Source organism: Manis pentadactyla, chromosome 13 (genome assembly GCF_030020395.1).
Source record: "Manis pentadactyla isolate mManPen7 chromosome 13, mManPen7.hap1, whole genome shotgun sequence".
NCBI classification, from domain to species: Eukaryota; Metazoa; Chordata; class Mammalia; order Pholidota; family Manidae; genus Manis; species Manis pentadactyla.
The window spans coordinates 99259937-99287547 of NC_080031.1; the positions used below are offsets into that span (position 1 = coordinate 99259937).

Sequence of the window (27611 nt, forward strand, 5' to 3'; positions counted from 1 at the left end):
TTTGCCGATGTAATCAGCCCTGAAAGAGAGTCATTCCAGCCCCGGGTGTAAATCAACCTTCACAAAGCTAGGAGAGAGACATGTGGCCCTAGATAAGGAAGAAGACTGATATGGCCTCTTGTGCCCTTTCCTCTCTTCTCCTGCCCAGGGGGAGCTGGTTGCTGAGCCGTAATGCACTTTAAATGGAGTTTGTGCTTTGTTTTAATCCATATCTGCCCTGCCACTCTTGTAGAAGAGCTATGAAAGTGAACATCTGGCTACTCAGCTTTTGTACAGGGTCTGTTTTTCCTGGGCTCCACTAACCTCTATGAGTATTTCCCCAAGCCCTCCCCTTCAGTAAGGCGAGAAAACCCATTCTTGGGGAGCTGGTAGCCCCCAGTTTCCACTCCACTTTGGCAGTCGTTTCAAAACAGAACTTACAAAGCAAAAGGTAATGATTTCAGGTGGTTGGGATGCTAGGAAAGGGCTGAGACCTGTGAATCAATGTATGGGTGGTCAAGGGCATCACCTCTGCCCTCCCCATCCTTCAGCAACCAAACCAAATCAAGTTTGGGGTGGGCGGGTAGGTTGTGAAAAGGCATTTGCTCAGCGTGCCTTCCTCAGTGCTCTCCCCATGGAAGGGACCAGGAAGGCAGGAACAAGGTTGAAATGGAGAGCAGTGCCCAATTCCACCCGTAAGAGACCAGCCTCTTTGGGAGAGTAAAGGAGATGCCTGGACCATATTTCTGACTGAGCACTGGGGTGGAGAGACTAACACCACTGGGACTTTAATGACAACTGGTAACCAAGGCTAAGAGAGGGCTGAGGAAGCCTCTGCAAATAAATATGACTCCAAGACTAATATTGACAGCTTGTCCAGCACACTCTCCCCACCAACCACGTCCTCTGTGACTGCCAACACCTGCTAGATAAGCAGCTTTGCCGTTTGGGAACCACGTGGATAATGACAAATGAGCCAGTCCTTTCTACAAAGATGATGCTACTCAGCCATAATTCAATTCAGTAATGTCTTTTGCGACTGATTATAGGTCCAGCTTTGTGCCAGGTGCAAAAATGATGAAGACACAAACCCTGCCCTGGGAGGCCTTGCAATCCACTGATTGGGGCTCAAAGGTCCAAAGACCCTGTATCTCACTCCACTTTCATCTGTAATCTTGGTTTCTGCCTCTGTCAAGCCCTCTCTTACTGTTGAGGTTTACTTGCTGCTGCCGCCCTCACCTTGGATGTCAGTACAGTGAATAGGGAAGAGCATAAACTTTACAGACTGCTTGGGTTCAAATGCCGTTTCCAGTTTCCAGTACAGGCTGGGTGGCCGTGGGCATGTCACTTACTTTTTCTGTGCTTCAGTTTCTCCATCTGTAAAATGAATGATAGCGGCATCTACTTCATATAACAGTTGTGAGGACTATACAAGTATGTATTGAGTAAAGGGTTTAACAGTGCCCTGCATATAGCAAGCACTGAATTTCTCACAAGTGGCGTGCAGGAGTTAATTTTTCTGTGAATTGGTCCAACAACCCCTGTCCTTGCTGCTTTGGAGCTAGCTGCTACGGTATTTCTTCCTTTTGCTGAATATACTAGGGTAGGCTAAAGTGCTAGTAGGGATGAGAACAAAGAGAATAATTTTCTACCTTGTCAGTTTCTTCAGGGCAGGGACTATGCTATTTGAATACCTGTGGTACTTAAAATTGATAACCCTAGATACAGGTTTAAGGGAATTACATCAACATTTGCCTGAACTGAATAGGGAAAAAAGAATCTTCCATGCCTCCCACTTTATACTCCAAATAAGGGAAGGAAAATGCTCCTGCCCTCTCTGTGGCAGAGGTCAGGTCAGCCAGGTCCTGGCTGGGATTGACAACGAAAGGCAGTTTTTAGACTGGAAGGTTTCCATTCTTTATTTCTTGACTTCATGATGTCAGTGCAAAGACACCAGTGTGGCCCCATATATGGCTTCTGGGCTGGGGTCTTAGTTACCTGCCCTTAGCCTCATCTCCCAAGCACAGGCAACCATTATGGCCCTGACTTCTTAAGAATCTACAGGTAAGGCTCTTACTATTTAACTCCTAATATACTGCCAATTCTAGAAAGGCACATTGTTCTTTGATGAGGATTTAGCAATAGCAAAATCCATTAAGGGTACAGATTCTGGAACCATACTGCCTGGGTTGAGATCCCAACTCTGCTGTCCATTAGCTGTGTGATCTTAAACAAACTACTGAATCCCTCCAGTCCTCAATGTCTTTATCTGTAAAACTTGCATAACAAAAAGCACCTGCCTCACAGGATTGTTGTGAAAATGAAACTAGTTTACATATATATGAGTTCATAAAAAATCTTGCATGCAATAAGCACCTGAAGTGTTAGCTACTGTCATTTCTGAAAATAATGAATCACATCACGTGGTACCTATAGAGTAGGAGACTACTACAAGAAGTTATGTGGGAAAAAAGTTGTTTCTTTGGAAAATAGTTTTTCACAAAGTAGATAACTTCTTTGTTTTGCAACTCAGAATTTCCATTTGATTTAAGATTGCTCAAATGTGAACACACGAACACAGTTTCTTCCCAGTTTGGGGCTTGGTTCTACTTTTCTGGGGAGAATTATCAAGAAATGACCCACTGTTAACACATAGTCTACAGGCACACACCTGATCATCTACATTTGCTCTCTTACAACACTAAACTATGTTTTCTACCTTTATCTTGTATCTACCTACCACTTCAGCATTTTATTAAAAATAATAATAATAAAGAGAGACATGTGGTATCCACATATAAATCAAGTATAAAAATCAAATGAGTATTCATATTTGAACTGACTGTTTATAGTTCATAATGCATGAGCAAAACCGAAGGTTTCTGTGATGGCTGCCCTTGTACTGTTCACCATGTAAGAACTTATTCACTATGTAAGAATTTGTTCTCCATGTAAGAACTTGTTCGTTATGCATCAGAAGATTGGAGACTGACGAAAATTAGGCTTGGGGTGGACTAATGATTGTGCATTGAGCATTGACTCCCCTATACAGAATTTTATTGTTGTTAACAACCATTTGATCAATAAATATGAGAGATGCCCTCACAAAAAAAAAAAAGTATGCACTTCCAATGGTAAAATAATAAGTAACCGGGATGTAATGAATATAGTCAAGATATTGTAACAGCTTGGTATGGTGATAGCTGGTACCTAGAATTGTCATGTATATAAATGTTGAATCACTATGTTGTACACCTGAAACTAATGTAATGTAATACTGTGTGTCAACTACCCTTCAATAAAAAAAAAAAAAAAATGACCCACTGGGCAGGCAGTGAGTTGGGGACTCCTCCTGACACTTAGAAGTGGAGGTGCTCCAGTTTCACTCAGGCTATGGGGAGTTCCTGCTTGGTGGGGGCAGACACGGGAGCAGCATCTTTCCCTCTACCATCTCCACCTAATGTAGCAGCAGCTTTTCTCTTTTTGCTCCCAGTGCTCCTGAGCTCTTAGCTCAAGGGTTTAGGGAGGCGGCCAGAGGCGAAGCTTCCCTCTGGTCAGGATAGGCAGGAGCTAGGAGTGGAGGCTGCAGGTTCCAGAGGCTACGTAAAGAATACAGGAGTGCCCTCTGCTGTGAGGCACGCATGTGGCACGCCAGGAGAAGAGCACTTGCGGATCTTGCAAAAATCTGTCCAGTTACTGCCTGCCTTCCATCCCACTCACTTTTTAGAAAGTCTCCCTGGTCCAGAACCTGGGAAGATATCACTTTGGTCTCTAGTCTATCACAGCCTAGACTTCAGACCCTTCGTCCTTGTCCAGTCCTGGGGTATCACTACTACAAAGTTAATGCTGAAGAGTGACAATGTTCAGTCAATTCCTCTGCCTCCCCAGGCTAAGCAGGGCTGTATCTCACCATGCCTTTGGAAGCCTACTTGCCTTAAAGAGCTCTAAGAAAGGAAAGCTGGGGATATTGCTGAAGAATACAGTTTCAAAGGTCTTCCTTAAGTCTAACTGATCTTGCTTGGTATTTTTATATTCTTTTATTCCTATTTTCATATAGCACAAATCTTGACTTCCAACTAACCTAAATTCCAAACTTGTCTCTCTAAGATGTGAAGCGAAAAAGAAAAGAGTTTGGGAAATGCAAAGTCAAAACTCCATTGAGGCTGTAGACAAGGAACCTTTTGAGCCTGCTTTAGAATGCCAATCATCTTGGTTTTCTGAGCATAGATACCGGAGTACTGAGTTTGGGTCACACTCTTGGGCAATGTTTATTTTGGAATGGTCTAGGAAAGGAAAGCCTGGAATATTGCTGAAGAATGCAGTTTAAAAGGTTTGCCTTAATTCCAGAGCAGTGGTTTTCAAGTCTTGGCATGCATCATGATCACCTGAAAGGGAGATTCTAAAACCCAGAATTCTGGGCCCTAACCTCAGATGTTCTGATTTAGGAGGTCTGCGTTAGGACCTGAAAATTTGCATTTCAAATAAGTTTAGATGACACTAATGGTCCACACTTTGAGAACCACTAGTCTATAGAGAAGCTTGGCCTCAGCTATGAATGGAGATGGTTACATCTTTTGTCTGAAGGACTCTAATCTGGTGATCACTTCCTTGCACAGATTTTCTAGGAGGAGACTGGGCTCACAATCACATCTCTAATTCTGCAATGTTTATTTTCCCATTTGAGAAAAAGAGACAGGGGAAAACAAGAAAAATACAGAGAAAGAAGGTGGACAACGCTTGCATAGCCAGAGCCCAGGTAGAAAAATTGCTGGCTGGCTTGTGAGATGACACAAGTAATTGGCAAGAGAATGCAACCACTTCCTGAAGCTTCAGCCTTGGAGAGCCAACTCCAGGACTTAGCTCCCAGGCAGCAGTTCTTCTGAAACCCAACTAATCCTTAGGCATTTCATTAGTTTGGCTGCCTGCTGGTTGCTGACATCTTGTGACAACCTTGGGCGTAGCCGCAGAGAAGACAGTCTCTTTCTGCCCGGGCTTTCTGGTGTCTCCTGGCGCCTCCCAGGCAGCCTGGTGGCTGATACATCACCATGGGCTCACATCCTTCCCCAGTAAGGCAATCTGCTCCTGCAGCTGCCGCTCCCCTTCCCAAGCTTTGCTCTGGCTTCGACACCTCAGCAGTTCCGCCTTATGGTCCTGGTGATGCATAGGGCAGTAGCTCTGGGGTTCGCACAACTCCTGAAAGGTAGGGGAGAGAGTAAGGGATTCTCTAGACTCCTGAGTATAATACAGATGCTGCTGATAGTGGCTATGAAGGAGCAGCAGTTCTTTTCTCAGAGGGCTTTGCAGGCCCTGGGAGTTGCACGCTGAAGTGGGCTCCCCCAAGTCAGCCCTCCACCATTGCCTCACACGCCCCATTCTTTACCAAATATTCCGGAAAGAAGTCTCTGTAGCCCCCTTTAAGGACATACAGTTCTGGGTAGTACAGGGCAGGATACTGGTTCAGAGACCTGTCCTCTTCTCTCAGGGAGCGGCACCTTTAGAGAAAACCCAGAGATGGGTGGGGAGAGAAGTAGCAAGGTCAGGACTCCACGGGCCATTCACTGGGGAGGGGGAGGAAGAACAGACTATTACAAAGCCCCAGAAGGACCTCCAGATCTGTTTTTGCAAAACAAGGTTTAAGTAGCACCACTCTTTCCCCTTTCCTCTACCGGTGTCTCATTCCGAATACTTACCTTCACTGCTCCAAACTTTTAAAATGCACAAACCCTTTCCTTCCACCTTCCTAACATTCTTCAGACTATAGTGGAAAGCATTCATTCACTTCAGTCTCTGACTAGACTGGTCTGGGAAGGTTCACTTGTTGTAAGTCCCAAGTCAAGGTCCATGTCCATCAGCCACCCTCCCCATGTAGACACTTACATTCGGGGACCCCTCTCGGAGGAGAATTCACAGTAGAACATGATGATTATTCTTTTCTGAATGTCCAAAGGGGCAATGGGCTTCTTCAGAAAGAAGTTATACAGTTCTTCCTGGCTGTACAAGTTCAAGGCTCCCTGTAGGAGAATTTTAATAAGTATTTCCTTAAGGGCCTGTGGACAATTCCAATACTTAGAAATAATTGGGATACCATCTTGGGATATGTTGGCCAGGAAAGCTAGACTTTAAGTACTTCCAGGGCAGAGATCTAATGATATCTCCCTATCTACCCCAAGGGCCTGGCATAGACCTTGGTATGTAGTAGGTACTCAATAAAATGTTTGTTTGCCTGAAGTGTAGGAATCATTGAGAGACATGTCTTTAAGTGTTTACAAAGTGCTTCTCAGTCCTTGGATTAGTTTTTACTGCTAGGCAGGAACTCTTGGTTCGAAGAGAAAAGAGGGAGATTGGTCTAGGAGGGAAAGGAAAGGTAAATTGCTCAAGGTATAAAGAATTAGAAGAGAAATGAGGACTTCCAGCCTTCATGTGCTCCAAATGTACAATCCCTGCCCTGGTTCTAGAGTTCATAGGACCCTCTGTCCACAGACTCTTCTCAATAAAAATCTATCTCCAGCCCCTCCCCACTAATGTCTGCAATGTAACCTCACCTGAATGTGTCCTCCCAGGTACTCATATGGATAGCGGCAATCGATGATGTAAAACTTCTCAATCAGATCCTGGAACTTTCCTGCCAGTAAGGCAGCCACCTGCATAGAAACTACGATTGAATACCCTGCCCATCACCCGGGACTGTCACACAGTTCCTGATTTACAGTCCTTTTAGTCACCTAGGATTCCACTGTACGCTCAGCCTCCAAAGTCCCCCTGTATTTGAAATGTGGCAATGGTTTAGCCCCACCCTACATAAGAGGATAAAATAGGAAATAGTCTTTTCAGAGAACCAAAATAGCTGGCATTGCCAGGACACCAGGGAAAACCATATATATTCAGGCTACTCATCAGAGGCAGGCATGACTGCAATCAGCATCTCAGCAGATGCCCAAGGACTTCTGCAGTGGTCCAGGCAGCAGCTAGGGATTCCGATTTTACAAAAAGAGGTGGAAAATGGTTCTCCACCCTCTACTGTAAGGGAAGAAAGCAAGTCTTCCAGAAAAGGATATGGAAGGAAGGGGTTGATGCCCAGAGGAGGAAATGTAAGCTACTTGTAGGAGTGTTAAATTGGTTCAACCATTCTGGAGGGAACTCTGTAAATACATATAAAAATAAATGTAATTACACTTTGACACAGCAATTTCTTTTCTAACATCTTAAGTAAAAGGAAAAGCACACAAAGATGTGACACAATAATATTCATCTCATTGTTTTAGGTTATCAAAATGTTATAACTTAAATATTCAATAACAGAGGTTTGGTATTTAAATAATTTATACATGACAGTATAAGAGAATATTACATAGCCATTAAAAGATACTATAGATATCTTTTCATTGCTATAGAAAGATGTTTACAATGTCTTACCAAACTAATGGCAACAGCACATTTCATTACAATCCTGTTTTGTAAAAACATATACCAGAATAAAATCTGGAAGGCCATAAGGAAAATATTATTACCAGTGGTTCTCTCTGGTGGTGAGATTATGGGTAGGGTGACCAAATATTGCACCTAACTGGGACACTTTGAGAGTGAAAGAGAACACTATTAATAACTACTTTGCACATTTAGGCATAAATGGGATTATAACATGTAAACCAGCATGTAACATCATCCTAACTGGGTAATTTTTTTACCTTTTCCCTTCCTTCCTTTTTCCCCTCCCTTCCTTCCTTTGATATAAACAAATGATATATAATTGTTATAAATGAAAGGAAGGAAGGAGTTTATAACAATTATGTATCATTTGTTTAATTAAAAATAAAGGTGACAGAAAAATGGGGGAAAAGGGACTCCTTTAATACAGCTTCAGTTGAATGGGGAGCCTCTGGGAATGAACACTGCGAAACACATACCAAGGGAAGTGGGAATTTTAGGGAAAGAACAGACCAGATGGCAGCTTATGTAACCAGTTACGATCTCCAGAAATCTGCTTACTGTTTCTGGGTTGACGTACTTCAGATCTTGGTGTCTCCCTGATGTGGTTGGCAGCACACACACCTAGAAATACCCAAGAGCTGAAATAAGAGCAAGTTTTCTATACCAAAATTTGAGATCAAAGACCTATATGTGGTCTCTATAATGTGCATATACAGCAATTCCATTTCAAGAACTGATCCTAAGGAACTAATTAAGGATGTATAAAAAGTTTTAGATTTAGCTATAAATATGTCCATCTTGGTATAGTTCATAAGGAAAAACTGTAAAAGCAAATATCCTACAAGAAGGGATTTATCAAGAATTATGAGTAGTCAAAAAAAGAAATGCTGTACTACTATTAAAAATGATAAAGCAGAACTGTTTATTGACATGAAAAGGTGTTCCTGATACATTAAAGGAGGGTAAAAAAAAAAAACAGTGGATCACAAGACAGTATAAATCACTTTTTGTGGAAAAAAAAAATGTATTTGTATATGTGCATGTGTTTTTGAAAATATATACAAAAAAGTCTGGAGGAACATACACCAAGATGTTAAAAATAATGTTCTGATAAGATTTGAGGTGGATTTCATCTTCTACCTTTTCTGTGAGGACCAAATATTATTCATATAATTTTCAAAGATAATTTTAAAAAGAAAAAAGTAAAACGCCTCATACTTTCCCCACTGCTCTGGATTTTCCAAGAATGAATAAGGACGCAAAGGCTTAAGTCCCAGATCTACCACTATAGCACCTTCAGGCTATCAAGGCGTGTTTGGTGAGGATGCTGAATTATACCTAGAATCCTTTGCAAGCAGAGGGGAAAAGATTCAGCTTCAAAATGACTCACTAAAATATAGGATGGATATAACCACACCCACCTTGGAGAAATCACCAATCAGACGCCCCTGGTTAGCATCTTCCTCCAGCATCTGAGTGATATTAATATCACTGAGAGAGATGGTTTTCCTTAGATATAAGCCCTGAAGGTGACAAGATCCCCCACCCCCAATTCTCATGTTAAAAGGGTAAAAACCGGAGGATGGAGGAATGGAGACTCATTAATAATAAGCATACGCTTTGACCTCATAATTCCACTTGTTTTACTAAGGAAATAAATAAATACTTACTGCACAAAGATTTGGTAGTAAGGACGGATGGCTCAGTATGTTTATAGGAGAAAAATTACTAATAAATTGAATGTTCAATAACAGGCTCTTGGTAAAACAAATAATATTCCACACATTATAGATTAATATTATGCAATAAAAAGTATGTTTTAAAGTAATTTCATTGACATGTAATAAGTTCATGATATCCTTATATAGGTTAGAAAACACATACTTTGTAATACTACTTTAACAAAAGAAAAAAACATTTGCATAGGAAAGTGTTGAAGAACATACAATATCAGTGTCGACAGTAATTATCTCTGGTCTATGGGATTATGGGCATTTTGCAACAACTTCTTTTTGCTGATTTGTATTTTCTATATCATACAAACATCCAAATACATATAATTTTTGTTTTAAGGTGGGGGAGGGGATAAGGGCTAAGTTTTTCAGAAGTTGCTTTCCACCCAGCCAGTGTGATGCTGTTTCTGTCAGTATGCAGGTCAAACAGCAGTTACGTACCCTACTAATCAAAGTTCCCTTGTACTCTTTCAGATGTTAAAAAAGAGGTTTGGAAAGACTGTGATATCATTTCCAAAAGCATAATGTAACATAGATAGTCACTGTTAAGTATTTTATACAGGGATGCAGATGAAGAAAAGACAAGAGGAAAGATGGAAAGAACAAAAAGATAAAAGTAAAAGTAATGAGGAAGACAAAAAATATGTATATACTAAAGCAGTCCCCATATCAGAAGAACAGTGAAGACAATGAGATACAAGATCAAACAGATTCACATCTTGAAAAGCTCTTACTTTCCTGAGCTCTTTGTGGCTTGAACGATACTTCTTTTTCACTTTATCCGGTACTGGGTTGTCCTTGAATTGTACCACTTGCGTCAGTCTTGGCCTGTTCAAACTCTCTGGCAACGAAGGGGAGCGATACAGGCTGCCTTTGTTCAGAGATGCCTGTTTGGGAATATCAAACCCCAAGTGTGTCTGCAGGCAAGCAGCAGGAACATCTCCCAGCAGCTTGTTAGAAATGTCGAATCCTGGATGTTAGGCCTTACCCCAGACCTACTGAATTAACATCTGCATTTTAACAATATGCCCAGGTGATTCTAGGAACACTCAAGTGTGAGAAGCAATATCCTAGGTGAGCAAACTGTCTTCCCTTCCTCATTAACATTTTTCTCCTCAGAAGTATGATGTTCTAACTTTCCCAGACGTTGACACTCCAGCCAAATCAAATTCTCCACCTTACCTTATGTGTACCAACTCCTGTAGTAGAAAGTAAATACGAGCTCAGTTCTTCCAGTCCTAAGTGATTAAAAAAAAACAAACCTAATCCCATAGTTTCCCTATGGAATTCTAAGACCCTGATAATCAAGATTTAAGGACCCCCCAAAAAATGAAGTTGATGAGCCCAAGAGTTACTCTGGGTGAAAAAATACTAATTAGCAAGAGTATATGTCACTTTTTTTGGTAGCAGTTTCTTTGAGTGAGAGAGAAAAAACATCATTCAGTCTTCTTATGAAGGGGGTTGTTAATGGGGAAGAAAAAAATAGCAAAATAAGCATCATGCAAGGAAAAAGAAAACATTAGAATCTAATATCAGGATGACTGTTATAGGATTGATACTGTGAGGCCCATCAGGAAGAAAAATTGATTAAATACCAAAAGAATTACCCCTGGGAGTTGCTGGCCGAAGACTAGGCTAAAGTATGAGGATGGATTGTCTCTTTGAAAGGAATGATTTGGGTGTTTTACCCAGAAGCAAGGGGATACACTAAAGGACCCCTGAGAACAACTTTCAACTAATCCAAGTTTCTTATCCTCTCTAGCCAGATACCCTTTACCTCCGGCCTAGATAAAAAGCAAAAGTTCCTTCTCTACACACTCACCTCACTAACTGCTATGAGTTAACTTAGAAGGGGGGTAGATGATAAGAGCCATAACTGGAAGACAGGTTGATGGTCACTGGTTTCTGGGAGAAGAAAATAAGGATGCCAATATTTTACTTTATAACAACTATACCTGCTATAATGCTTGTCACATCCATGGTCCCATCTGAGGGAAACTCCATTGTTCAAAGTACCAGCAGCAGGTACAGTTCACGTTTTATATACTAATACTCTGTACCTACCTTTTCCCTTGGAACCCTGCCAGTCATCTCCCTGTCCCCATAATCCTACCCCAAGTCACTGATGACTGGCCCACACTGCTGGTTCACATACCTATTTAGTGGCATAGAGTAAAAGTTAACTAGGCCAATCAGGTTCATTCTCCTGGGAGTCTAACTTGGAAAATGGCAAAATAATTAGGCAGCAGCAGAAGCCAAAGATTAAAAGGAAGAAGCCAAGGGATACAGTCAAGGCCATGAGGCCAGTGATGAATGGATGGATGAACCAAAGGTACAGTAGCAGAGGATGTGTGGCCAAGGATTGAGGCTACCCACCCTCCATGATAGACTTCCCTTCATATAACTTCAGTTTTGCCCTGAGAAGAAGTCAAGAGCAAGTCAGATCAGAATCTCCAGTGTGCTGGCCTTAGTGCAATCTTTGTTTATTTTCTCCAAAAGAGCCTCTCTGGAACACATCAGTTATTAAGCTAAGTGTTCCTCTTAAAGAGCTTGGAATTAATTAGCTACTAAGTGAAACACATCCATTTTTTTAGTATTATAACTAAGAAATATTTGTGTAACCCAAGGTTACAGAAATTTTCTCCTGTGTTTTTTCTTCAGATGTTTTGCAGTTTTCAGTTTTATATTTAGATCTATGATCCATTTTGTGCTAGTTCCTATATATGGTGTGAAATATGGACTGAGGTTTTTGGTTTTGTTTTTCATATGTATTTTCAATTGTTCCAGCATAATTTGTTGAAAAGATTATGTTTTCTCCATTTAATTGTTCTTGTATCTTGGTCCAATTATCAAGTGACCATATATGCATGGTTCTGGTTCTAGTTCTCAAATCTCTATTCTGTTGCATTGATGCATTAGGCTTTTGGTAGCTATTATGATAGTGATAAAGCATGTGATGAACATCTTTTTGGGTTTCAGGTAGTCCAAGGACAAGAAGCCAGAAATAAATGATAGCAGAAAACTATCTTCATCAATAGACATAACCACTACTACTCTGACAAATTCTTCCCCATAGATTTATATAAAAACAAATGTCAACTTATAGCAAAGAATATAAATACTAGTAAATGGAGGGATGATGATGATGATGATACTTCAGCTTTGCATAGCTAGTCAGAAGTTTCACAGTTCCCAGAAGCTGCTCTTGAGAGATCCAGGACCAACTGGCTTTTATGCACTGAACATTAGTCATTTTCATTCTTTAAGAAATAATTGAAAACACTGAGAAGGGAGTAGTGGTTACCAAAGGGAAAGGGTTGGGGAAGGTGGGTCGGGAGGGAGAAGAGGATTAAGGGGCACTATAATTCACAAGCACAACATAGGTAGGTCACTGGGACAATAGCACAGCACAGAGAATACAATTAATGACTCTCTAACATCTTACTACGTTGATAGACAGTGACTGCAGTGGAGTGAGTGAGGGCTTGATAATATGGGGGAATGCTGAACTACTGTTTTGTGTATGTGAAACTGTCATAAGATTGTCTATCAATGGGATTGGCTAAAGATGGTGGTGTGAGAGGTGAGACAGAAACCGCCTCCCAAAACACATATAATATGAAAATACAGCAAATACAACTAATCCTGAAAGAGCAACAGGAAATAAGGCTGGAACAGACTGCCTACATCTGGAGAAAAGAGAAGACCCCACGGAAAAGGGTAAAGCACCAAAGCCACCACCCAGTGAGACCCAACACTTCCACCACCCCAGCTCACCAGCAGGAGGAAGAGAAATGAAGCGGAGAGGACATGGAGGCCTAGGATTGCTGAACACCCAGCCCTGGAGATATGCTCTGGGGGCACAAACCTACTTTACATGGTGCTCTGGAGATTAGTAGGGTTGGAAACCTAAGACAGGCGGAATACTTGAAGAGACTGAGATTCCAGCTGCTTGTGGAGAACAGGCACCCACAACCGGCCGCTCTGGGATAAAAGAAAGGCAGGCACTCTGAGAGACCTCCCAGTAGTGAGAGGGCTGCCAAAGAGGCAAGGATTGCTCAGAGCTTGCTGCTCAGGAAAAAGTACAGGTGGAAAAAATTGTCCTGGCGCACTCAGCCCAGCAGGCTGGTGACTTTCAGGAGCTTCAGGAGTTCCATCCCCCAGGCTGGCAACGCAGTTCCGAGGCCCCCACCATGATATACAGCCTTCCACTCCTTCCTCCCGGCATAGGCTTGCAAATCTGCTGCCCCCGCCATTGCGCCAGGCCAGCTAGAGGGCAGCCATGCCTACGGCACCTACAAGGGCAGAGCACAGAGACCCCTCCCTGCACGCTCAGCCCACTGGCACCAGCAATGGAGGCAGGCACTACAGTCAAGAAGCAGGAAAGAGCTCTTTCCTCCTGACAGGCACCAGCGCGGCACACCTGTGACACCTGCCATCGCTCCAGGGGCTGAGCAGCTCCAGAGAGTAGAGATTCTGAGCACTAGAAGGTGCCACCTACACCAAGATATTAAAAATATGAAACATCAAAACAACCTGATACAAACCAAAATCCCACAAACAACAGAAAGAGAGCCCAGTGAAACTGAACTTACTAATCTTCCTGAAGATTTCAAAATAAAAATCATAAACATGCTCATGGAGCTACAGAAAAATATTCAAGACCTCAGAGAGAAATTGAAGAAAGAAATAGAAACTTTGAAAAATACAGTATATAAAATGAAACATACAATGGAGGGATTTAAAAGCAGATTAGATGAGGTAGAGACAGTAAATGAAATAGAAACTAGAGAACAAGATTACAAAGAAGCTGAGGTAAAGAGAGAAAAAAGGATCTCTAGGAATTAAAGAATACTAAGAGAACTGTGGGACCAATCCAAACGGAACAATATTTGCATTATAGGGGTACCAGAAGAAGAGAGAGAAAAAGGGATAGAAAGTGTCTTTGAGGAGGTAATTGCTGAAAACTTTCCTGATCTGGGGAAGGAGATAGTCCCTCAGGCCATGGAGGTGCACAGGTCTCCCAACACAAGGGACCCAAGGAAGACAACACCAAGACATATAATAATTAAAATGACAAAGATCAAGAATAAGGACAGAGTATTAAAAGCAGCCAGAGAGAGAAAAAAGATCATATACAAAGAAAAACCCATCAGGCTATCATCAGACTTCTCAAGAGAAACCTTACAGGCCAGAAGGGAATAGCATAATATATTTAATGCAATAAAACAGAAGGGCTTCCAACAAAGAATACTCTACCTGGAAAGACTATCATTTAAATTTGAAGCAGGGATTAAACAATTTCCAGATAAGCAAATGTTGAGAGTATTTACCTCCCACAAACCATCTCTACAGTATATTTTGGAGGGACTGCTATAGATGGAAGTACTCCTAGGGCTAAAGAGCTGTCAACAGAGAAAATAAAACCACAGTAAAGGAAGTAGACCAATTAATTACTAAATAAATGCAAAATTAAATCAACTACCACCAAAGTCAGTCAAGGGATACACAAAGAGTACAGAATATGATACCTAATATATAAAGAATGGAGGGGGAAGGAAAAGGAGGAAAAAGAAAAAAAGAACCTTTAGATTGTGTTTGTAATAGCATACTAAGTGAGTTAAGTTAGACTGTTAGATAGTAAAGAAGCTGCCCTTGAACCTTTGGTAACCACGAATCTAAAGTGTGCAATGGCAATAAGTACATACATATCAATAAACACCCTAAATGTAGATGGACTGAATGCACCAATCAAAAGACACAGAGTTACAGAATGGATAGAAAAGCAAGACCCATCTATATGTTGCCTACAAGAGACTCACTTCAAACCCAAACATATACAAAGACTAAAAGTGAAGGGGTGGAAAAAGATGTATCATGCAACTAACAGGGAGAAAGAGCAGGTGTTGCAGTACTTGTATCAGACAAAATAGACTTCAAAACAAAGAAAGTAACAAGAAACAAAGAAGGACATTACATAATGATAAAGGGGTCAGTCTAACAAGATGATATAACTATAATAAATATCTGTGCACCGAACATAGGAGCTCCTACATATGTGAAACAAATACTAACAGAATTAAAGGGAGAAATAGAATGCAATGCATTCATTTTAGGAGACTTCAACACACCACTCACTCCAAAGGACAGATCCACCAGACAGAAAATAAGTAAGGAGACAGAGGCACTGAACAACATATTAGAAGAGATGGACCTAATGGACATCTACAGAACACTCCACCCAAAAGCAACAGGATATACATTCTTCTCAAGTGCACATGGAACATTTTCAAAAATAGATCATATATTACGCCACAAAAAGATCCTCAGTAAATTCAAGAAGATTGAAATTGTACCAACCAGCTTCTCAGACCACAAAGGTATGAAACTAGAAATAAATTACACAAAGAAAACAAAAAAGCCCACAAACACATGGAGGCTTAATAACATGTTCCTAAATAATCAATGGATCAATGACCAAATAAAAGCAGAGATCAAGCAATATATGGAGACAAATGACAACAGTAATTCAACACCGCAAAAATCTGTGGGATGCAGCAAAGGCCATGCTTAGAGGGAAGAATACTGCAATACAGGCCTACCTCAGGAAAGAAGAACAATACCATATGTACAGCGTAACCTCACATTAATGAAACTAGAAAAAGAACAAAAAAATCAGGCCCAAAGTCAGTAGGAGGGACATAATAAAGATCAGAGCAGAAATAAATAATATTGAGAATAATAAAACAATAATGAAAGCAGGAGCTGGTTCTTCAAGAAAATTAACAAAATAGATAAACCCCTTGCCAGATTTATCAAGAAAAAGAGAGAATCAACACACATAAACAGAATCAGAAATGATAAAGGAAAAACCTACTACAGACACCACAGAAATACAAAGAATTATTAGAGAATACTATGAAAAATTATATGCTGACAAATTGGATAACCTAGAAGAAATGGACAACTTTCTAGAAAAATACAACCTTTCAAGGCTGACCAAAGAAGAAACAGAAAATCTGAAAAGACCAATTACAAGCAACAAAATTGAACTTGTAATCAAAAAACTACCTAAGAACCAAACTCCTGAACCAGATAGCTTCACCGCTGAATTTTACCAAACATTTAGTGAAGACCTAATGCCCATCCTCCTTAAAGTATTCTAAAAAGTAGAAGTGGACAGAATACTTCCAAACTCATTCTATGAGGCCAGCATCACTCTAATACCAAAAACAGGCAAAGAAAGCACACAAAAAAGAAAATTACAGACCAATATCCCTGACAAAAAAGATGCAAAAATACTCAACAAAATATTAGCAATCCAAATTAAAAAATACATCAAAAGATCACCCATCATGATCAAGTAGGATTTATTCCAGGGATACAAGGATGGTACAATATTCAAATATCTATCAACATCATACACCACATCAACAAAAACAAGGACAAAAATGACATGATCATCTCCACAAATGCTGAAAAAGCATTTGACAAAATTCAACATCCACTCATGATAAAAACTCTCTCAAGAAAATGGGTATAGAGGGCAAGTACCTCAACATAATAAAGGCCATATACGACAAACCCACAGCAACATCATACTTAGCAGTGAAAAGCTAAAAGCTTTTCCTCTAAGATTGGGAACAAGACAAGGATGTCCACTTTCCCCACTTTTATTCAACATAGTTCTGGAGGTCCTATCCAGGGCAATCAGACAACACAAAGAAATAAAAGGCATCCAGTTTGGTAAGGAAGAAGTTACACTGTCACTGTTTGCAGATTACACAATATTGCACATAAAAAACTCTAAAGAATCCACTCCAAACTACTAGAATAACTGAATTCAGCAAAATTGCAGGATACAAAATCAATACACAGAAATCTGTTGCATTCCTATATACTAATGATGAACTAGCAGAAAATCAGAAAAACATTCAAAATTGCATTAAAAAAAAAAACACCTAGGAATAAACCTAACCAGGAGGTGAAAGACCTATACCCTGAAAACTACAAGACACTCATGAGAGGAATTAAAGACACCAATAAATGGAAATACATCTCATGCTCATGGATAGAAGAATTAATATTGTCAAAATGGCCATAATACCTAAAGCAATCTACAGATTCAATGCAATCCCTATCAACACACCAAGGACAATCTGCAACTAAGTGGAATGAATAGTTCTAAAATTCATATGGAACCACAAAAGACCCCAAATAGCCAAGGCAATCCTCAGAAGGAAGAATAAAACTGGGGGGATTATGCTCCCTGACTTCAAGCTCTACTATAAAGCAACAGGAGTCAACACAATTTGGTACTGGCACAAGAACAGACTCATAGATCAATGGATAGAATAGAGAGCCCAGATATAAACCCAAACATATATGGTCAATTAATATATGATAAAGGAGCCATGGATATACAATGGGGAAATGACAGCCTCTTCAACAGCTAGTGTTGGCAAAACTGGACAGCTACATGTAAGAGAATGAAACTGGATTATTGTCTAACTCCATACAGAAAAGTAAACTCAAAATGGATCCAAGACCGGAATGTAAGTCATGAAACCATAAAACTCTTAGAAGAAAACATAGGCAAAACTCTCTTGAATATAAACATGAGCAACTTTTTCCTGAACATGTCGTCTCAGGCAAGGGAAACAAAATAAAAAAATGAACAAATGAGACTACATCAAGCTAAAAAGCTTCTGTACAGCAAAGGACACCATCAGCAGAACAAAAAGACATCCTACAGTATGAGAGAATATATTTGTAAACAATATAACCAACAAGGGGTTAACATCCAAAATATATAAAGAACTCACACGCCTCAACACCCAAAAAGCAAATAAACCAATTAAAAAATGGGCGGAGGCTATGAACAGACAGTTCTCCAAAGAAGAAATTTAGATGGCCAACAGGCATATGAAAAGATGCTCCACATCATTAAAATTAGGGAAATGCAAATTCAAACCACAATGAGATATCACCTCACACCAGTTAGGATGGCCAACATTGAAAAGACTAGGAACAACAAATGCTGGAGAGGATAGGAGGAAGGGGAACCCTCCTACACTGATGGTGGGAATATAAATTAGTTCAACCATTGTGGAAAGCAATATGGAGGTCCCTTAAAAAACTGAAAATAGAAGTATGATTTGACCCAGGAATCCCGCTCCTAGGAATTAACCCAAAGAAAACAAGTTATCAGATTAAAAAGACATATGCACCCCTATGTTTATTGCAGCACTATTTACAATAGCCAAGATATGGAAGCAATCTAAGTGCCCATCAGTAGGTAAGTGGATAAAGAAGATGTGGTACATATACACAATGGAATACTATTCAGCCATAAGAAGAAAACAAATCCTACCATTTGCAACAACATGGATGGAGCTAGAGGGTATTATGCTCAGTGAAATAAGCCAGGCAGAAAAAGTCAAGTACCAATTGATTTCCCTCATTTGTGGAGTGTAACAACGAAGCAAAACTGAAGGAAGAAAACAGCAGCAGACTCATAGACTTCAAGAAGGGACTAGCAGTTACAAATGGGAGGGGTGGGGGAGGATGGGTGAGGAGGGAGGGAGAAGAGGATTGAGGGGTATTACGATTGGTACACATGGTGTGTGTGGGGTCACGGGGAAGACAGTGTAGCTCAGAGAAGACAAGTAGTGACTCTGTGGCATCTTACTACACTGATGGACACTGACCTCAATGGGGTATAGGGGGGACTTAATATGGGTTAATGTAGTAACCACAATGCTTTTCTTGTGAAACCTTCATTAGAGTATGTATCAATGATACCTTAATAATAAATAAATAAAACCTTCCAATAGCTTGCCACTGCTTTTAGCATAAAATCCAAATACTCACCATAGCCTGAAGTCCCTGCATGATCTATCTCCTGCCTACCTCTTCTTTCCCACCTCCTGCAATTCTCCTGCTCACTCACAGGCTTCTCACTTCCTTGAACACACCAAGATCTTTCAACCTTGAGACCTTTGCTCGCACAATGTTTCCTCTTCAAGGAATGCTTGTCTCTACTCGGTCACACATGGTTCCTTCACAACTACAGTAACTGACTAACCCCAATTTGTCCAGGACTTTCCCAGTTTTAGCACTGAAAGTCCCATGTCATAGGATCCTCCTCAGTTGCAGGCACACTGGGACAGTTCATCAACCTGCTGGAGAAGTCCTTCCCAATCTCTCCTATTTGAAGGTTCCCTTCTGTTAGTCTCTACCTCAGTCCCCATTTTGTTTCCTCCATGACACTTGGACAATTTGTAAAAGTCAAATTATTTTGCCTGTTATGACAGTCATTTGCTATTTGGCTACCAAGCATCCATTTAATTTTTTAGTAAAATCTCAAATGAGGTGAGCGGCAGCCCTGCCTCTTGATATGGTCCTGAAATGTACATTTCCAGTCCTCATAACTCCTACTCCTTATTCAGTACTTTCATTTAAGTTTCCTATGACACCTCTAACTCAAATATCCAAAACAGAATATATCTCGTTCCCCTTGAATTCACCCCTCATTTCAAATTAATTACAGTGTCATCATTTCTCCAGATACTCAAGTAAAAATGAAAAGTAGTTCCCTCCTAAACTCCTATGTCCTTTTTTCATATCATTCTGTCATTCAGAGCACTTTTGACAATCTGTCATTTTCTTGTATATTGGCTTATTTACTTATATTGTCTATCTGCTTGACTAGAAAAATAAGAGTTCAAAAATTAGTAATCTCGTCTGTCTTAATCAGGACTGTCCTCATTCAATATTATTACGGTTTATTTAGTTTTTTTAGTTTTTAGTAACAAAAAGTATGTGGAATATTATAAACTGCTTTTAATACTATATCATATTCACAACTCTATTTAGGAGGTTTTTTTTATTATTGTGCTCTGCATTATATAAATGAGAAACTGAGTCTTAGAGTGGTTAAGTGTCTTGCACATGATTATAAAGCTCGGTAAGAGAATGAGGAGGAGAGTACAAGTGCTCTGACTCAACTGCATCATATTTGTCTTGTATAATGAATAAATTTAAAAAAACACCCCTACACATATTTGTTTCAAAGAAATGAAGTTGATTAAAAAATGCTAAATGCCTCAGAAACTATCTTTGATATATGAGTACATAACCAATAAGCCACAGGCTTCAGATATTCCTCCCAGTGATATAGGGAGGATAAAAGAAGATGAAAGGATATACTGAAAAATCATGCTAGGCATATTTCATTTATTACTATTATTTTGGAGGCATCACTTAACACCAGGTTACATTGGCAGTGACCTATTCAAACTGCTAACTGCAACCTTATTACCCACCCAGCAGTAATAAGAGTCCTGTGGTGACCTGATACCCTGTCAGTCAGATAGCCCTTAGAGTGGAGACACCATATGTCATTTTGATCTTTGCAGATTGACCACTTATATAGTGGCTGCGAGAAATATTAGATATACAGTATTGTTTGTTCAAGAATGAAAATGAAAAATACAAAGATGCCATCAGAGAGTACTTTACCTTGGCCTCTTTTTGATCTTCCAGAGAAAACTCCATCAGTTCATCTGAAATCTCCTCTGCCTGGTCTTCTCCTAATTCCAGATTTTTATCCAATTTTGGAACTGTAGTTACAGGGCTGCCCAAGTATTGCATTTCATTTTCCACCAAGTTTCCATTGTCCTATCAAGTATACTGACAATATTAAAAACCATCCATGGCCCTTATCTTACACCATATGCAAAAATTAATTCAAATAAATCAAAGACCTAAATGTAAGAGCTAAAACTGTAAAACTCTTAGAAGAAAACATAGAGGAAAAACTTCATTGAATTTGGTAATGACTTCTTGGATATAATATAAAAGCACAGGCAACAAAAGAAAAAACAGATAAATTGGACTTCATCAAAATTTAAAACTTTTGTGCATCAAAGAATATATCAAGAAAGTGAAAAGACAACCCACACAATGGGAGAAAATATTTGCAAATCATATGTTTGATAAGGGATTAATATCCAGAATATAGAAAGAACTACAACTCAACAATAACAACAGCAACAAATATAAATAGAACTTGAAAAGACTTTTCTCCAAAGACGATATACAAATGGCCAACTAGCACACGAAAAAATCCACAACACAACTAGTCATTACAGAAATGAAAATCAAAACCACAATGAGATACCACTTCATACCCACTAGGGTAGCTATTAAAAAAAAAAAGAAAGAAAAAAAATCAGAAAATAACAAGTATTGGCAAGGATATGAAGAAAGTATTCTCCCTTGTGCACTCTTAGAATGTAAAATGGTACAGCTGTTATGGATAAAAGTACAGCATTTCTCCCAAAAATTAAATACAGAATTACCATATGATCCAACATTTCTGGGTATAAACAACAAAGAATTTAAAAAAGGGATTTAAACAAATATTTGTACATCAATGTTCACAGCAGCATTATTTTCAATAGCCAAAAGGTGGAAACAACCCAAATGTCCATCAGCAGATTAATGGATAAACAAAATGTGGTCTATATATACAATTGAATATTATTCAGCTATAAAAAGGAGTGAAATTCTGTCACCAGTCTACAATATGGATGAACCTTAAAGACATTATGCTAAGTGAAATAAGCCAGACACAAAACAACAAATATTGTATGATGCCACTTGCTGAAGTACCTAGAGTAGTCAAATTCATAGAGACAGAAAGTAGACTAGAAGTTCCCAGGGGCTGGGCGAAGAAGGAATGGAGAGAGTATGGGCATCTAATGGATAGAGAGCTTCTGTTTTGAATGATGAAAAAAATTCTAGAAATGGGTAGTAGTGATGATCTCACAACACTGTAAATGTATTTAATGCCACTGGATTGTACAGTTAAAAATGGCTAAAGTGGTAAATTTTGTTATGGATATTTTACATTAAAAGATCACACACACATAAACAAAAGACTATCCAGTGATTTACCATTCTCCAAGTCTTCTCTTCCTCCAAGAAATCAAAAATTGGAAACATGATCAACTTTTATCAATTTGGAATGGGATATGTTAAAACTGCTTTTCCACAGGGTTAAAATTAGACCCCAAATTTCTGGAGTATCTTGAATCTATGGTCTATTAGCAAGTGAGTGCCTGGGTAACTTAAGACTCCAGTAGCAAAATGGACTAAAAACACAATTATTCACTAGAGGAAATAAATGTGGCTAATTTTCACATGAAGCCACTACTAATTATTTTTAACATAAAATAAAATATTTTACTTATCTAATTAGCAACTTTAAAGAAATAGCAAATCATTTATCCAAAAGAGGTATGGATTGCTCATAAAAACGTAAATTCTGACAACTTTTCTGGAAAGAAATTTAGCCATATGTATCAAGTCTTAGAAATATTCATACCCTTTAACCCAGTAATTATAATTCTTGGTATAATCCCAAAGAAAAAAGTCTGAAATGTAGGCAAAGATTTATGCTCAAGAACTTACATGATAGCATTATGTGTAAAAGCAAAGTTTGGATACCACTAAGTGTCCAACAATAGGGAAGTATTTACATAACTTATGGTCCATTATTAGAATAAAAACATCCATTAAAAAATAATGTTTACTAAGAATTTCAATATTAACTTGAAAAGTTATATATAAATGATCTCAACTTTGTATAACTATATACCTAGTTGAGAGTAAAAAGAAATGAGGTGAAACGTCAATAGTTGTTTTTCTCTATGAGGCAGCTATTTTCTTTTTGATACTTTCCTATACTTTTAAACCATTTTCACAATGGGCACATAGTGCTTTCAAATTGGAGGCAGGGGAAAACCCTTGAAGAATAAAGTATAAATTTTTTAACTTGAACAAACCAAAAGATCAGAGGACATAATATCTCTCCCCTTTGCCTAAACAACATTACTTCTCTAACCATTTTTCTCACCCAAGCCAGCTTAGAAAAATTTAAAGGGTTCTAACTCCAGACCTGCCATCCTGTACCCCACACCACCTCAGCTGACCCTTGATGCCGATGTTCAGTGACTCACCAGCAGAGAAAGAGGAGACATGTAAGGCCTCCCTGGTTTCTTTTCAAACCTCAGGTTCCTGGATGCCCACCACTCCGAGGGCTTCAAAGTGTTATTTTCCTGCATAATAAAAAAATAAAATGGCTGGAGGAAGAGAAGTGTTAGCAGGCAATGCCAAAATCATTTCATCTCATAAAGCCATGAATAACCCCCAGGAAACACATTAAATGTAATCAAGGTTGATCCTATATCTTGAAGATACATATGATGGTTTGGATTTGATGATAGTATGGAGATCACAATTTTACATCACAATCCAAAGGAAGGAATGAAAAAGGCAGCCAGACTGGGGAAGGGATGATGAGATTTTAAAAAAGTGATTATAAAAGGTGATTAGAAGGACAGTATTAAATCAAGCAAAAGCTGATTAGAACAGCCAAAAACATGGGCATAACCTAGACAATGTGAAAAAAGAAGAATAGCGGCTATCTTTCATAGATACTGACCTCAGGGAAAGGAAGAGAGGCAGGGAAAAGAAAAACAAAGCTAGAAAAGGGGATTAGAGAATTAGCTAAGTGATCAGGTGGCTCTGAAGAGACCTGTTTTAACTTGAAACTGAAGGATGGCCTGAGGCTCAGACAAAAAGGACCGTGGCTTTCTCAGAATAGGGGCTAAGAAGCTAGAGTAAGGGAGAAATAAAGACTTAAGAAACCTAGACTTGTATGTGAAGCCATGCAGAGTATGCGATCAAATTATGTATTTGATCCCTTGCTGTTTAAAAAAAAGTCTTAAATTCCTAACACTATAGTAACAGATTTTTGTCCTTAAACCAACCAACTGAATGTAAGTTATAATGATGACCTGCTGTGGAAGAAGACTTGGAGCTACATTTCTGTCCTAGGGTCAAACCCTAAAGAGAAACAAAACAAAACAAACCATAAAGAATTTTTCTCCTAGGGTGATACAGCTTACTAACCTAGCACATTGAGGCATAAACAGTTCTAGGTCTCAAAATGAAAATGATGAGTTACTCTACTGGAAGGAAGAAAACTGCTAATGTATCTAGGTTTCCATTAAACACTCACATTCTCTTTATTTGTGGATGAGTTACATGTTGCATCTTCCTTCCTGTTGCCGTGGTCCAAAGCATTTGGAGTGCTACAAAGCAGATGTGCCTACAAAAGATGGTTTTCTAAGAACAAGCAGCATCTCGCAGTCACAGATGAGCTGGAAAGAAGCCTCTGCCTCCCACCTGAGAATCAAACCCAAACCCAAGATAGAGGAGCTACTCACTGAGCTGCATTTTCTAAGGTGCTGGTAATGGTTCCTGCAGATCAAAAAAAACTGCCAGTCAGCTAAGCCCCAAATACTGTTTGGCTATTCAGTGGTTATTCTTGGGACATCCCAACTATTCTTTTCTTCCATTCTGGGAGCCCTATACCTAGTTGATATGTCTCTTCCAATAACACTATGAAAGGTGCTCTCTGTGATAAATGTTAAGATGTTGAGCAACATCCTGGAGACAAGGCCCTCATTCACCTGCATAACCATATGTATATAAAATGTTATAATATATAATATGTAATTAGTGTGTTATAGTTAAAATGAATAGCCTTCATTTTCACAACACTATTTAGATCTGGGAAACTTAAAAAACCTTTCAAGGAAAGGAAGTAGGCCTCCAATCACACTTATACCCAAAATGAAACATCTTATATTCTGCAGTCTGCATAAGATAAAATCCCCATGCCAGGGCTGAAAACTTTAGCATAGGGTTCATTTAACAAACTTACATCCCAACTAACTGTATTTCCTGAGGTCCTGAAGAATCCAAGTGACCTGCAATTGGATATGAAGAATTATTCTTGTCCATGCATCCTGTCTTACCCTCTGATTTTCTTCATTACCAGTAAGCCATATTAATTTCAAAAGCTGACCTTTTGAACACAAAAGCTCTTGATATGTGCCAATTTCATGGTACAAAGTACCTGGTACAAGGTACAAGTTCATGAAAACTGAAGAATTTACATGTGTGACTACAAGAAAAAATGCTGGGAAATAGTGTGCTACACTAACCTACAGAGATTTTTTTCATGAGTGGAAAAGAATGCTTACCACTGAGGAAATCTGAAACTAGAAAAAATACTAAAATGGTTGACTAGTAAAACATATTCCTTTTGGGCTCAGACTCTACAGATGCAAGAATTAGTTGACAAAGTATTTCTTTTTATGTTGGTTTCTTTGCCTCCGCAGAGATTAGACTGGGGCATAAACTTCTCATGTTAACTACTACCTTAATTCCCACCATTGGTCAACAAAATAAAATATTCCTTCCTGTCTACATTTTTCAAATGCAAAGCCACTCCTACTCTTGTTATTATAGTAACAATATTTAATCATTCTCTTAAAAAATGCCCTAGGTACCCACAGAATTCCAACTTCAAGGCTCTCTACTTACTTTTACCACCTTCCACCTCTATCTTACTACCCTCTCCTCTTCCTTAAAAGTTATTTCCCTTGAGGACTTTACCTCGTTTCTCCCTACCAGTCTCATCAAAGTCTGTAGAAGTGGTAAGCGGAGTGGCAGACATCTCTCCACTGCTAAGATTCGAAAGATCAAGGCAACGTTTGGGGGTTCCTCTGTTGAGATATAGTACATCAAGATTTCCATTAGGCTGTAACATCCTAAAAAGGCAAAGCTCACATTATCTTTTTCATTTGAACCCCCTACCCCCTCACTATTACATAATAGAAACAGTGTCCAAATAAATCTAATTGCTTTTTGGAAATATTTCAGACTAGGCTGAGAAAAATCTTCCCTTTCTCTACTTCAATAATCTACACCTCATTTTCTCATCACCAACATACTGAGACAGAGTCAATTTTTTTTTTTTTTTTGAGAGGGCATCTCTCATATTTATTGATCAAATGGTTGTTAACAACAATAAAATTCTGTATAGGGGACTCAATGCACAATCATTAATCAACGCCAAGCCTAATTCTCAACAGTCTCCAATCTTCTGAAGCATAACAAACAAGTTCTTACATGGCGAACAAATTCTTACATAGTGAATAAGTTCTTACATGGTGAACAGTTCAAGGGCAGTCATCACAGAAACTTTCGGTTTTGATCACGCATTATGAACTATAAACAATCAGGTCAAATATGATTATTTGTTTGATTTTTATACTTGATTTATATGTGAATCCCACATTTCTCCCTTCTTCTTCTTCTTCTTCTTCTTCTTATTTTTAATAAAATGCTGAAGTGGTAGGTAGATGCAAGATAAAGGTAGAAAACATAGTTTAGTGCTGTAAGAGGGCAAATGTAGATGATCAGGTGTGTGCCTATAGACTAAGTATTAATCCAAGCTAGACAAGGGCAACAAAACATCCACGGATGCAGAAGATTTCTCTCAAAACAGGGGGGGTGAGGTTCTAAGCCTCACCTCTGTTGATCCCCAATTTCAGAGTCAATTTTTTTAAATTGACGACCAAAGTTTATTGACAAAGGTGGGTCTTGATCCCTCATCTTCTGTCCTGCGCACCATGAGCATACAGATTTGATTTCTCCCTGGAGTATCTAGTACTTTTCAGACCTATAACTCTCCAACTTTGTTTGCTAGTTGAAGCATCAGGCCATGACATGACTAGAATTTAAAGTACAATATTAATAAAGCTAATATTAATACTAATAAAGTGACAAACTCTTCTAATGTGATAGTTTTCAAAGACTTTTCCCAGAAACCACATCATTTGGTTGTCAGAAGATCCTAGTAAGACAGGAAGAGATTACTGTCACAGAGAAGCAGCAGCCTGAGACTCAAAAGGGTCACAGGGTTAGTCAAGGGCATTGTTAAGACTTAAACCCTCATCTTTGAGCCAGGATAATTTTTCAAAAACAAACAAAAAAAAAACTGTTTTGAAAAGCAAAGAAGATAAGGTATGAAGAAAAAAGTGGATTTACCCAGACGAAATGCTTAGGTTTGCAGAATCACAAAAGAGTTTGTCCACTGGAGTTCTAGGGAGATCTGGACACATTGTGAAGGAAGTTTCTCTCTCCAGGAGCTGGTTTAATATCTTCCTCTGAGTAGACCTAAAACTGGGTCCTGAGCCAGGTTTTCCCTCCTTTCTTGTGGATGAACAGAGCTCTGCAGACATGGTCTCCGACTTCTAAGAAGAAAAAAAAAAAACTTGGCTAAGAGGAGAACGTCACCTGCGTAGGTACAGCTTTCACAAGCTCCTCCGCCCTTCCCAGCAGCGGTCAGGCGGATCCGTCTTGGAGCGGCATCTTCAAACGGTGAGTCGCAACCCGGCTTGAAAGTTAAATCGCACTTGCCCGAAGCTGTCTGGCCTTTTCTTCGGAATCTGGACTTACCGAAACCTTAAAGAGGAAATGAAAAGAGGGCTTTGACTTGCTTGGGGCTACACAGCTCGTGATTACCGACCAGAAGGAACTTAGGTT

The 27611-nt window shown here is 39.2% G+C and overlaps 1 protein-coding gene across 8 annotated transcripts in view; it reads right to left on the bottom strand.

Annotated features, from left to right (window-relative positions):
- Positions 1 to 3884: 3884 nt before the first annotated feature.
- Positions 3885 to 27611, bottom strand: part of CDC25C (cell division cycle 25C) — a 28638-nt gene continuing 4911 nt past the window's right edge. For 2 of the 8 annotated variants that reach the window (XM_036897233.2, XM_036897241.2), the window contains exons 2-15: positions 27114 to 27319; positions 25677 to 25831; positions 24940 to 24985; positions 24440 to 24473; positions 24232 to 24321; positions 23168 to 23266; positions 20664 to 20822; positions 9875 to 10027; positions 8829 to 8930; positions 7966 to 8028; positions 6522 to 6620; positions 5857 to 5990; positions 5360 to 5471; positions 3895 to 5172 (exon numbers count right to left, since the gene is read on the bottom strand). In XM_036897233.2, the coding sequence (XP_036753128.2) occupies positions 5020 to 5172; positions 5360 to 5471; positions 5857 to 5990; positions 6522 to 6620; positions 7966 to 8028; positions 8829 to 8930; positions 9875 to 10027; positions 20664 to 20822; positions 23168 to 23266; positions 24232 to 24321; positions 24440 to 24473; positions 24940 to 24985; positions 25677 to 25831; positions 27114 to 27307 (1593 nt within the window). In that variant the 5' untranslated portion in view covers positions 27308 to 27319 and the 3' untranslated portion in view covers positions 3895 to 5019. Of the gene's footprint in view, positions 5173 to 5359; positions 5472 to 5856; positions 5991 to 6521; positions 6621 to 7965; positions 8029 to 8828; positions 8931 to 9874; positions 10028 to 20663; positions 20823 to 23167; positions 23267 to 24231; positions 24322 to 24439; positions 24474 to 24939; positions 24986 to 25676; positions 25832 to 27113; positions 27320 to 27611 lie in introns of all 8 variants that reach the window. The other 6 variants (XM_057490919.1, XM_057490917.1, XM_036897262.2 and 3 more) reach the window with 6 other exon arrangements.